Source organism: Miscanthus floridulus, chromosome 9 (genome assembly GCF_019320115.1).
Source record: "Miscanthus floridulus cultivar M001 chromosome 9, ASM1932011v1, whole genome shotgun sequence".
Lineage (NCBI taxonomy): Eukaryota > Viridiplantae > Streptophyta > Magnoliopsida > Poales > Poaceae > Miscanthus > Miscanthus floridulus.
Genome location: NC_089588.1, coordinates 11,166,240 through 11,179,869, shown reverse-complemented (window position 1 = coordinate 11,179,869; position 13,630 = coordinate 11,166,240). Strand labels below are relative to the sequence as shown.

At 38.4% G+C, this 13,630-nt stretch overlaps 1 protein-coding gene across 1 annotated transcript; it reads left to right on the top strand.

The window, feature by feature from the left end:
- The first annotated feature begins 195 nt into the window (after nucleotides 1-195).
- On the top strand, nucleotides 196-2,254 carry LOC136481346 (uncharacterized). Its single transcript, XM_066478700.1, has 3 exons — nucleotides 196-561; nucleotides 759-851; nucleotides 1,741-2,254. Exons 1-3 carry the CDS (start codon nucleotides 436-438, stop codon nucleotides 1,948-1,950), a joined length of 429 nt encoding a protein of 142 aa, XP_066334797.1. The 5' UTR covers nucleotides 196-435; the 3' UTR covers nucleotides 1,951-2,254.
- Nucleotides 2,255-13,630: the final 11,376 nt, after the last annotated feature.

The following is a 13,630-nucleotide window of genomic DNA, read 5'->3' as shown; positions in this document are numbered from 1 at the left end:
GCGTCCAAGTAAAAATGTTATCTTTTTACAGAACTGAGCTGCCCTGCATGATCCAGGGCTGCCAATGGTTTCTGTTTGGATATGTCTCTCATCTTTTTTTCCCATTTTGTTTCTTCTTTCTCCGGTTCTTTTTTCCAGCCTAAATAAACCGATGAACCAGCCGTCCTGCCGTTACACTCGAACGGTCGAGTTCGAGTCCACTCCGCTTGTCTCACCCTGTTCGCCGGCGCCGGCGCCGGCACCGTAGGGCCTCCTCTCCGCCTGCATTGCCCCACACGCGCCGTGGACCTCTCCGCCGTAGCGCCGTGTCCTCCTCGCCTTGCGGCGCGCGCCTTGCCCGGCGCTCGCCTCGCGGCCTCCTGGCTCCTGCCCCGCCGACCCTCCTGCGCTTCGCTTCCCACCCCTGGCTTTATTCGCTTGCTTGCTACAGCATACATGGGGCAGGCGGCCTCGTCCGCGCGCAGCGGGGGATCCAGCGACAGTGCTAGGGTTTCGCGGGTGCCGAAGCACACGAAAAATCGCGGCAAGAGGTTCTTCAAGTGCCCCAGGAACCGCGAAGGGGTGAGTGCTTTCTCCCTTTGTGATGTTCATCTGTAGGACTGTCAATCTTGGCATCATTTCATTTGTGCCAGTTTCATCCAGTTACATTACATGTGTGTAGCGCTTTGTTCCTCTGAAAACATTGCCGTGTGTTTACTGTGATGAGAAATTTCAGAACTTGGGACTCATTCCTGTGCTTACTGTGATCCATTGTGCAGAGGTCATGGCCTTTGTTACTCTCGTTACAGCAAGATTTTGTGGAGTACCCGGAGAAGCATGGATCTTTGGCCGCCGTCCCTGACCCCCCGGAGGTAAAGTATCTGAACTCGGGAATGGAAGAGGTGAGGAAGGAGTTGGTAGGGATGAAGAACAGAGAAGGAATAAAGAATTATGTTTGTGTCATTGTGGCGTCCATCAATTTAGTGTTTGTCTTGTTGTGCACTCTTTTGGAACATGAGAGAACCACCCAAGCCAAAACAAATTCTTTCTGAGAGGCATACAATTGGGTCCCTAATGTTATGAGGCTTGCCAATTGAGACCCAAGCACTGAAATTTCTTGCTATAGAGACCTTAGACCACAATCAGACATCCAAACCTAAAGGAGGGCGTGCTGGTCATGCAATTAAGTAGGCTTTACTGATGCCCTTGCTTTCAGTCTTTCAGAATGATGAGACACGGCCATGCCTACTTAATTTTGATTTTAGCAGCTGCTATGCTCTTGTAGTCGAATTAGCTGGAAGTCAATTCACACTGTTTTGCTACATTGTGGAATCGGTACGATGTAGTTGTGATTCTTGATTTGCACTACTCTGATTCTAGAGCCAATCGATTAGGGTCCCGTTCTGGTTCAGTATTGCATTATATCTAACATTGTGCATTATAGGATCTTTTGTGTGTTACGTTGTAGCCCTCTACACCAACATTATACATGGCCAAATTTACTTGGAGTCAAATAATTAATCTTTCATGCACCATTTGTCACTTAACATGCACATTTAACTGTACGTGCATCTGTCAGGTACACCTTTAGTAATCAATCTTTAGCAACTATACTCTGTACTGTAGATTGAGTATGTCATGATGCATGAATTATGATGATCAAACATTACTATGTCAGATGAATGACCTCAAATTGTTCTATAATTCACTTTCTCAAGTCTCACCAATTTTCTTTGTCTACACCACTACACCTTTTTGCAGGCTAACCTATTTGGCTACTGCGAGACCTGGGATACATCAGGTACTCCTGAATTAGATAACATAGTAGAACTAAGTGCTGGAATGGAAATGCCAAGAATTGGAGCAAGACTACATGCCAGGATATCATTTGTGTCGGAGGATTGGTTGAAGTCTTCACTCAGAGCACATTATGGGTGTTTCTGTTGGCTTGCTCTCCACCACGAATCATAGCCTTGCTTACAACCCGATATGGCGAAATTTAACAGATCCAGCATGCATGTCATCCAATTCCATACAAGAGCATTTAGGACATAGGCTTTTGTCCTCTATTAAGTATGTGTACAAGGATGACCAGAGGGACTCAAGCATAAGGCCTACACGTGGGTATGCTTATTTGTCATCTTACCAAGTTGGATGCCTTGCACCAGGAAGCAAAGACTCATGGTGTCTTCGTAAGGTATATCTGATTTCCTTTCTAGTCATCCTTTGCTTCCCATAAAACCAGGGTGTACACCTTTTAATCATATCCTTTTTAATTTTTTTTCTTTGGTAGCATTCAATTCTTTGGACGCTTTGTTACAATACGACATTTCTTACTTTGAGCGACGGGTTACGTTTTATCGGCTGTTCTACCTCGATCTTGATCGTGCATAGTACGCGGTTAAGGCACGTATGATCTTGAAGAGGTTTACTGGCTAGTTAAATCCGGTCTATAGTTCACTATTATGGTTGTAACGATCCGGTCAATCCCCACTGATGGCACTTTAGATCGGAGGATGCTAGTTGGTAGATTGGTTCTCGATCAGACGTGACCTTAACTGTTTGCTATGTCTGCATCGGCTAAATAGCCGATCGCCTATGCTTTAACGCCTACAGTGTGTCTCCATGATTTTGTTCAATGTGAATAGATCTGTGTACTTTAAAGATTTGATTTGTTGTCTTTATCATGGCTGCCATCGATCCGGTCGAACCCCACTGTTAGAGATAACAGGTTAAGTCTAATAAGTTCATAGATTTGTCCATGTTAAATAATCGATTGTTCACATGTTGTAGTCCATTTTCACCTGAATCGGCTATTTCAGCCGATTCGCCTGAGCGTCCACACATATAGCTAGTCTTTCTGAAAGCCTGTCAATATATAGATGGTTTTACAGATTCTTTGGTTTTAGTTTGTTATTATCATCATAGTTGCCATCGATCCGGTCGAACCTCACTGTTGATGGTAACAGATTAGATTCAGAGCGTTTGTAGATCCATTTGTACTAGACAGTCGATTTGTTCGCATGTTATATCCTTTCTCGTTAGATTTATCAGCTCAACGCGTTATACTGGTAACATCCACCTAGCTGATGATTTTACTTAAATCTGGGTGTATTGTACTTGTCAACATAAAATCAATCGCGATCCACGAGCTTTACAGTCCGTAACAGCCGATTTCTGTGTGTATCGGCTATTTAGTCGATTTTCCCGTCTGGCTGCTCCCGAAGCAGCACACTTGGAACTGTCTGGGCAAAACCGGCATGTTCCACCTTAAATTACTGATAAACTTTGTCTCCTTGTCAATTGCAGGTCAAATTGATTGGCACGCCACGGGAGGAATTCGTAGGATCGGTTAGCCCTGCGTTGAAGCCAAACGGATCTCCAGTTTTGCTCCATCAAGCAGATCCTTCCGGCTTGCTATGTGTTCGGCGCATTGACACGTTTTTGCGTCAACAGAATGAATGCACCAACACTTTGAAAGAGATGTTTTTTGTTCCTCGCATGCCTTATTATTGAAGAACCAACAGACAGGCAATTGAACTATTACACTGATGATCAAGCACCCCTGAGGCCCTAATCAAGTCAGATGTGTAAGAACTTGCGCTATAAGCAAGCATACATTTGGAAACATATAATATGATTGATGCAACGCAGGAGACTAAGGATGCGTTTAGTTCGCGAAATGAAAATTTTTGGATGTCACATCGGATGTTTCGGGGATGTCGGAAGGGGTTTTCGGATACTAATAAAAAAACTAATTACATAGCTCGCCTGGAAACTGCGAGACGAATTTATTAAGCCTAATTAATCCATCATTAGCGCATGTTAGTTACTATAGCACTTAGGCCTAATCATAGACTAATTAGTCTTAAAACATTCGTCTCGTGATTTTCAACCAAACTGTGCAATTAGTTTTTTTCGTCTATATTTAATACTCTATGCATGTGCCGCAAGATTCGATGTGATAGTTTAGGGTGAATTTTTAGGAACTAAACCAGCCCTAATCCAAAATGGAGTTGTTACACAATAGTCTATGCATGTCAGTTTAATTGTACTGCACGTGAATTGTGTGTGTGATGGATGATTGGATTATGACAGACACATATGCATATCTAGACATCTAGTCCTAGTCAAGGAATTCTCTGGATGCATAGATGGTGGTTTCATAAGTCTAGCTACTAGGAGAATAGATTGATGGTTGATGATTGATGGAGATGGCACCAAAGGTTTCATAGGTGCTGCAGGTGTAGTACCACAGTACCACGCGACTGCCATCCACCCTAAAGTTTGTGTAATTAAGTAGTTTGGCACTAATAAACAAGCTTGACTTCTACTATTTACTAGCATAAAAAATAAAATTCCCTAACAAATTATATAGCTAACATTTGAACTTCTACATACCTGCATCGTCGGCACGACTTGTGCGCTATCCCACCACACCATATTCCAGTTCTCTTTAGCCCTAATTCATGTGCTTATTTTATTCTTAGCTGAAAATCACCTTGTTCCTTCTAGCTGATCCGAGTTTTTTTTTTTTTGAAACTAGCTGATCCAAGTTTTTAGTAGTATATATAGATACATTTTGACAAAAGTAGACCGACTTAATTTTGTGAGTACTTAAGCTGCCAAGTCGGTCCAGTTAAGTAAGTGCATGCTCTGCAATGGGAGAAGCAAAAACAAGATCCTGTGATGTAGAGTAGTTCAATGCTTGTTAGTTTGATTCACTTTGAAATTAAACAAGCGAATGGAGTCATTTCTAGAGTTGGCTATAAATTCAATTTAGACCGTCTCTAAAAATAGGTGCATCGTAATAAAATTCATAACTTTTTCAAATTAAGTCGGATAAAGTCAAGATGGACATAATATATAGCTGACTCTACAAACCCATTTTGACCGACCCTACAAGTGCTTTATATAGTAGTGTAAATGCCTAAAAAAAATACATGATTTCTTTGTAAAAAGAAGTCCGTGCATGCATGCTCACAAATTAGGGTGCTTGGAGGCTAAAAGTTATCTAGTCGTTGGGTACATTATAGCTCCAATTTTAAAACTAACAGTGATGGTGTAACACCCAGAATAAGTTTTGTGTCTTAAGAAGCGCAAAATGGTAAATGGGCCGACAAGCGTTTTATTGAGTGGCAAATAAAAAAAATATCCGATGCTTAGATGGATGATCAAAGACCATAGTTACATGGGGCTCAACGAACTCATCTTTTTGTTCGACTACACATCTGTGTTGTTTGGAGTTTGGATTGCGAAGCTGTGGCTGATATAAGATTTATGGAAGGGAAATTTATAATAGGACAACATTAACTTGTGCTACAGTAACATAGACGGCCCTATTGTGAGCGCTTTTTTGTGACTGTTTCACTTGAGTCTCTTCTTTTCCTTTTCCCTTGCGTTAGTCTACCTATGACTCCCATTTCTTTTTCCAAGCTTTTGGATTCATGTTGTCTCCTGCTGTCATTGAAGAACCAGAGAAGGAAGGAGGGATAGATAAAAGAAGGAAGAAAAGTGAACGAGAGGAAAAAGGGTTGCACAAACCCTAGGTTTTGATTGGTGTGATCTAGGTGAGATGAATCTTATTTAACCCCCTTGTTTTGGATTAGATTTATACATTAGTTCTTTTCGTTGGATTAGATAGAGTTGTTCTCATAAGTTATCATGTCCACGTTCTGAGAAGCTATGAGGTTGTGCAGTCTTAGTTCATCGCCATTTTTTTTTGTCTTTGTTGGAGGCCAAATTGGCCAAAGCCTTGAACACCAAATTTATAGATATTACCCTCATATTCTGCTCGTGAAATTTCACATTTTTAGGCTTTGTGGTTTGAGAGTTATGTTTTTTTTTACTATAACTGTTGCCGTTTCCATGTTGTTCTGGGAAGTAATAGATTGATCCATTTTTTGACAATGTTAAAGGTCTAACTAGTCTTTGTAATGAATACCATAGTTTCTTCAATATCTTTCCAATGGTGTAAATTAACTATCATATCAGAAATATATCTTTCTGAGTGAGTTGTTCGTTTCTGATGTAAAATTATGTGTTCAATATTACTACATTAATTAGGACATCTTGGTGATTTTTATGCTGAAAGTATCAAAAGAACAAACATTGTGTACAAGAAGAGGTGCATCTTTCATGGAGATCGGTCCTTTCCCATCCCTTTCCGTCGCCCTAGGGTTTGTGGGTGACCAAGGTGAGTTGGATTTCTCCCTTCTTTGCACAAGTTGGGTGTTTAGGGTGGAGTTTGGCCTTGGGTATAAGTGGATTAGAGGGGAATAAAAGTTGTTGGGATGTCATTCCATGGATTTTAGTGGTGCAGTTCCTGTAGCTTTTCTAGGGGAAGTGATTAGGGCTACTTAGAGGCCGAAATAGCAGTTTTGGTGAACTACAAAGTTGTAGAAGACATTCAGATCTATTATCTCATCAAATATCATGATTTTAGGCCAAATTGTTTGAGAGATATGATTTTTCTAAGTTACCTGTGTTTCCCTGACAAAGTTCTAGACAGAGTGGGATATAAGAGGTTTTGGAGAAACATAGAGGCATGATGGGACTCTAGAAATTATAAGAGATTTGTAGTTTTTTTTTCATTACCTTTCCAGAATGGTAAAGTTGATCTTTGTAGGGTTTATGTAACTACTGATATGGAATGTTCAGTAAAGATGTTGTGCAATGTCTGACAGATTGTCAGTCCGAACTTCTAACCAAGATTAGATCATCTAAATGATTTTTCTCGAGGACCCAATGACTTAGAGAGTTGTGGATAATGGACTTATCTATTTCATATAGAAATCTTGGAATTTTTGGATGAAGGGAATAGGAGGTAGTACAGTTTTAGTACTTCTCTGTCAGTTCAGGACAGTTTTGTATCCATTCAATGTTTGGCCATCTTAATGGAAGAATCTGAACTTGTGATATAAACAAAGGTTGTATAGCTTTTCTTACCCTTTTCAGATTGATAACGAACATATTTGTTGGATAAGTATATCTCTAGTTATGGATTTTATAAGTTTACTGTTATGTTTCCTCGTCAGAAAAGTTCAGTTAAGTTCAGAAATTGTTGATGCCATCTTAGAGATCTCTTATGGTGAATCTTAATATAGGAAAGTTGTATGTAATGGAGTTTTATATCATCTGGTAAATTGTGATAATCTTTGGATGTATGGTTAAAACTGGAAGAAATAGAGAAGCAACAGTGCTATTGTTATTAACCGAACTGCGTTGGTAATGGCTTGATCTATGGGTTTGGGTATTCTAGTGCGTATGTCTTTGTTTGAATAATAGTGTTGGTACTGAGAGTACTACTTGTGATCAGGTGATTTGCAATTGGAGTGTGCCCAACTCTTTGATCTATCATCGGTGAAAGCAAGTAAACGTAACGGTGGTTGCAACCGGCTTTAGCTTGTTGTTTATTCTACCTCCACCTTTAAAATTCAGAACCAATACAATATTGTGTTGCCTCTCAGCCATGATATAATGATTTTGTGACATGCTATATGCTCTCTATTTAATTAACAATGTCCTACACTGGTGGCTTGATGATGCTCATGTTGGTTCAATGGAACAAGGCTTCTTGTCCCCATGGAGAGATGCTCATGGTGTTATATGTGGTTATTTATTATTCTTCTTGTGGCATTTGCACTGCATCATATGCATTCATTGGCATATGGAGTTATGTCGCTGCTAAGCAGTGACCGTACCGGTACAGCATCGTTTATCGATGCGGCTTCATACCTTGTTGGGTATGAAGGCAGGAGACATGGCATTTGCAATGCATATGCATTTTGATTTTGGACTATGGCAGGAAAGCTTCCTTGGTCTGAGGCTTTGGGAGAGTTAGTGAGAAGCTACGCTTCTCCAAGGGTTGGTGATGACTAATCTTTATCTTATATGAGGATACATCACTTGTTGGAATTATCTCATTGCCTTGGTGGTTACTAATCTTTACCACGTATGCGTTTATATCAATTGTTGGACACATCCCATGGCTTATGGTCGGCTGACATATAACTTATGTATAAATTGATGCTTAATGAATTTGTGGTTTAACTGGCTTGTTAAAGCAGTTTACTTGCTGAGATTTTTATATCTCACACCTCCTTTCTATCTTTCCAGACGCTTCAGGTGGCTTTTGCTTAGAGGGTGGGAAAGTAGCGGCACACTCGGCACGTGCATGTCCCCTTCTAATGTGAAGGTTTGTGGTAATAATAGCATGACTGGAAGTGAAGTTTCTACTTGTGGTTATTGTTAGGTTGTTTCCTATAGTCTGTCATTGAGGCTTTTACGCTCATTAGGATGCTATATCGGGATAGTGTACTTATTTATATCTCTCTATATACGTTGTTGCTTCCGCGTTGCTCCGGTTTAAGGGGAGATGCTGCCAAAATTGTTGTTGATCATTCTAGTTTCCAACTCTTGTGCTGGCATATTAGGTCGTAAGGTTTTGGGGTATTACAGATGGAGTGCACAATGAAAATTCTATCATGAACTGAATTGAAAGTGCAATTAAAAAGACATATCTGAATTTGCTCTCTTTTTCTCGAATAATTGTAGTCTCAAAATAGATGGGCAATGGGGCAAATTGAAATTAAAGAGTGTCATGATGTCTAGAATATGTATGGAGAAAAGGTAAAGCAGAAGGAAACAAAACAAAATCATTAGGATGAGTAATAATAGGCAACAACTAGTATTTAATTTTACACGTACTGCTAAACGGTACTAGCTATATGTGGAAGAGATGTCACTTTCTTAAGATTTTTTTAAATAGATACAAGAGTCAAAGGATAAATTAATTGTGTACAATAGGTACCTAAAAGATAAAGTGCCATGAGATTGATTTACAGCATCGTTCAACCAAAGTTTAGTTGAAGTGTCCTTTTGTGTGCCATAAGTGCTATTAATTAGGCCAAAGACGTCACTCTCTCTCTCTCTCTCTCATATATATATATATATATATATATATATATATATATATATATATATATATATATATATATATATATATATATATATATATATATATATAGGAATATGATTGTTGGCTAGTGACATCTTTATCTTAAGTATACTACATACTTTTGTTGTCTGGCCATATATACCCACCACAATTGATGACAAGGTAACGTGATTTTTTTTGTTTGCAAAAGGTAGCAAATTACCATTGAAACAAAAATGATCTAGCTAATCAAATGTTTCAGAGTGGAAATTCTGTAGAACCCTGGATCGTACTATACATGACCAGATTGTGCAACTAGTTCAGGGAAAAAGTTACGGTCTACTTCGAACGCGGGAGATTCACTACCACAAAAAATATTTTAGGAGACATGCCTATTTTATTTTTATTGAAATTTGTGTCTCTCAAAATACCTGAAGATTTATGGAGACGGTCGTTTTATTTACTGAGACACCTAAAAGTTGCCTGTCTTTCAAAACAACTTACGGAGATGGTCGTTTTATATACAGTATATGGAGACAGTAAAAAAAAATGCCCACCTCCGAAAACATATTTATAGAGGTGGGTCCCTTAAGATGCCTGTCTCCGAATGTCGCTATTAATAGAGGTGGTCGTTCTAAGCATCTGTCTTCAAAAACTCGATTTTTAGAGGCGGGCGTCTTAAGATGTCCGTCTCTGTAAATAGTTGCAACAAAAAATAATTTATAACTTTTTTATATGAATTTTGATGAAGACAAACTTCATATGAAAATTGTAGCTCTCGACGTGATCTACAACTTTGTAGTTGATTTTTCTATTTGAAAATGTTTAGAGTCCCCAAAAATGTTCTAAGTTCACGGATTTTGTAATTTAAAATTTAAAATTTTCAAACAATCTCAGATGTTGATATGATCTATACCAAAATTTTAGGTATCAATACAATCTACAACTTTGTAGTTAAAAAGTTTTGATTTAAAGTCATTTAGAATCCCAAATATGTGTCATAAGTTCATAAATTTTAAATTTCAAGATTTAGAATTCTTAAACGACCTTGAATGTTCACATGGTTAATACCAAAGTTGTAGTGACCGACCTGATCTACATGTTTGCTATTGATAAGTTTTTTATGTAAAGTTTTTTAGATCTCAAATATTTGTTTTAAATTTATATATTTTGATATTCATATTTTTAAATTTATATACTTTGTAGTTGTAGTGCTTGACAAGATTTTTAACTTTGTAGTTAAACTTTTTTATGTGAATCTATTTAGTAGCCAAAATATTTAATCCAAAATTATGAAATATTTATATAAAAAGATAGAATCTTATATATACTCATACGTTAGTGTGTGGTGTAGTGATAATGTGGTGTAAGTGTTGAGTTGTAGGTCACGAGTTTGAGTCTTTGGAGGAACATATTTTTTTAGTTTTTGTGCTTTCTGGGAACGAGATAGGTATTTTAAGGCGCCGGCCTTCGTTAATCGATTTACGAAGGCGGGCATTCTGCCCGCCTATGTAAATAGCGATTAATAGTAATGTTTGGTTAGAGTTGGATAGTTTATCGGTCTCTGTAAATTAAAATGACCACCTCTAAAAATATTTTTGGTAGTAGTGATTTTTTTCTTATTCCTGTATGTTTCTCTGTGAAAATAAACTGAGAAGGCTTGCTACACAGCAGTAGCCATAACGCTGCTACAACAAGCACAACCGAACATGTCCCTATGATCATGTGTATTTAGAATAAAACACCTCATGGAGCTATAATATTTAAATCCAAATGACATATATGATGAATTTTGTATTTTTCTCCATACTTACGTAAAAGCAGGTGTGATGTGGACATTATGGACATGTATGCGGACCGAAGGTCAGAGCAGTGGGACCTCCTCAAGGAAATAAAAGCCGTCCGTCACGATCAATAAGAATGTGATTGTGCGGAGACTGAGACTGAAAAAGAAAAAGAAAAAGGCACTCAACTTTCCGCAACCACCTACTCCCTCCGTCCTAGAAAGGGCGACGTTTTTAACTTTCGGACATGGTATTTGACTGTTTATTTTATTCAAAAATTTTATATAAATTATAAAATAAATAAATCATTATTAAAGTATTTTAATAATAAAATAAGTCATAACAAAATATATAATATTTATATAAAAATTTGAATAAGACAGATGGTCAAACAAGGTGATACTTTTTGTGGGACAGATGGAGTAGGTTATTAGCTGAGCTTTCCGGTCATGCATGCATGATGCATCCACCGTCCTTCATCAACTACTCCTCATGAAGTGCAGATGAATTTCTTCATTCGAAACCAAGATAGATCTTGCTAACTTATAATTTTTTAAGAAACAGATCGAATTTGTACGTGTTGTTAACTTATATAATTTTTTAAACAAATTATGATTAAAAAAGAAATGTTTGACTTAAGCCAAAGCTAATACTAGAAATGTTAGTAAGATCAAATGAATCATAAAGCTAATACTCAAATGATAAAAAAAATCACGAATCATAAGGCTAGCGTGACATGTTATTTGAGATGAGTACCTTTTTTTGGGAATCTGAGATGAGTACCTTTTAAGTTGTTTATATATGGTGCCAGAGAGTGACGAAAGTTTAGTAGGCAAGGACCGCAAAACTAAAAGACTCTAGCTTGTTTATTTTGTGCATACTCAGTATTTTGTTTACACATGAATACATTTTTTTTGTCAGTATGTATCTCATCATCCTACTTCCAAATGGGAGCGTCTTCAGTTATCAGCTGACGCGTTTTTGTACACATGTAAGGGCCCATTTAGATCCTGAAATTGAATCCATTCTAATAATTATAATTTAAACATAGATTAATTAAGCTAATATAGTTATATTATGCAATATATTTGTATATTTATTGTTAGGCATACAAGGGACATATTTATATGTTGTATTTCTATAAGTTAGAGAATAGAATTATAGCATAGTGATCTATAGAATTCATTTTCATTTTTCACCCTATGAATTTGAGATAGGTTTATTTATGAGCTTGAGAATGTTATGGAATGTCAAATTTTAAGTCAAATAGCTTAATCCATTATGTATATTTCAATTGCTCAAAAATAAAGGGATCCAAACGCCCCCTAACATTTATTTAGAGGACAAACTAGCTAATTATATTAGTCTAAAAAATATACTATTCATTAGTTTATCCTAGCTAGAAGTCATATATTATCATTTTCAACAACGGAGGGAACCGTTCTATACCTAACTGTACTGGTTGCCTGCTTTAGTTGTTTTCTTTTGTTTGTTTGAATGGTCTTTCCTAACACCCAGGTACGTACAGTACTACAAATATATGCATGCAATTAATCACACACACACATATATACAGAGAGTGTGTGTTGTGTGTGTGTCTATATATATACACAGAGAGAGAGAGAGAGAGAGAGAGAGAGAGAGAGAGAGAGAGAGAGAGTACATATGTTCCATGGAACAACGGATTATTGTCATTCACAGATGAGGATATGCCCGCATGCATGGATTGAGCGTATACGTACATAATAATTAATGATACATGCATATGCAGATTGCATGCATGTACCATCCTTGAGTATATGGGTGTGTTTGGTTCGTGTTTTAGATCTGGTCCGGCTCTCCTAATACAAGCCTAGCTCTCATTGTCGGTATGTATATATCTCACCATCCTAACACAAGCCTGGCTCTCCTAATACAAGGGACTCCTGTTTGGTTTATTTATCTTAGCTAAGGGTCTGGTTGCCTGCTTAGCTCGAATACAGTCACCACATCTCCATTCTGGTAAGGTTAATTACCTCATTGAGACATTCTGTCAAACATGTCATGTGCACCTCCGCCGTCTGAATGTAGCGAGCACCTCTACCGTCGCCATGGCCATTGCACCTTTGTCCTCCCCCTCCTCGCCGATAGCAATGAGGCGTCGGTGCCCTGGTCGCTGTGCAGGACGACGAGGTCGTTCTTAGTTTCATCTTCGACATCATGCTCCACCTCCGCCTCCCCCTCGACGCAGCCAATGGTCCTTGGCATCGCCGCGTTCGCTCTCTTCTTCAGCTGGTACGAGGAGGAAGGACGACGCTATAGCGCGCGTGAGAGCGCAGGGGTCGAGACGTACTGGTACACCTACTCATCATCATCATACACCAAGCGGCGCCGACTCATCATCGGAATTCAGAATTGGTGGAGTAGCATGTCATGCGCACGAATATTATCCTCTCTGTCTCACATGCATTGGACTTATATTCACAGTTGGCATGAATATTATCTTCCTTGTTCATTCTCTTTCACACCGTACCTTCTAGTCAGTCGTCTACATTACATATACTGCTCCGCTCCTGCCGTACCAGATGGAGACAGAAATAATAAATAAAGCTGATACAAACAAAAAGATTAGTTCCTGGTATGACCAATATGGAACACAAGCCAAAGACTTTTAGCTAGGGCAACTGTTAGTCCACACTCCACACACAGTACTATATATTTTCTATAATGTCAGTTAGGATTGGTTGTAGTTTCACCTTTTCCCAACCGGCCTTTTGCCTTGATTCACTAGTACTAGTACTTCTTTTCAGAAAAGCCATATATATGTATATATATGGGGTGTGCATATATATGAGATCACTTGTCATCTCACACAACGCTATGCTTATATGCATATGCGCGCGCGCACACACACACATATATTTAGTTAATTAGATGGATAGAATGATCC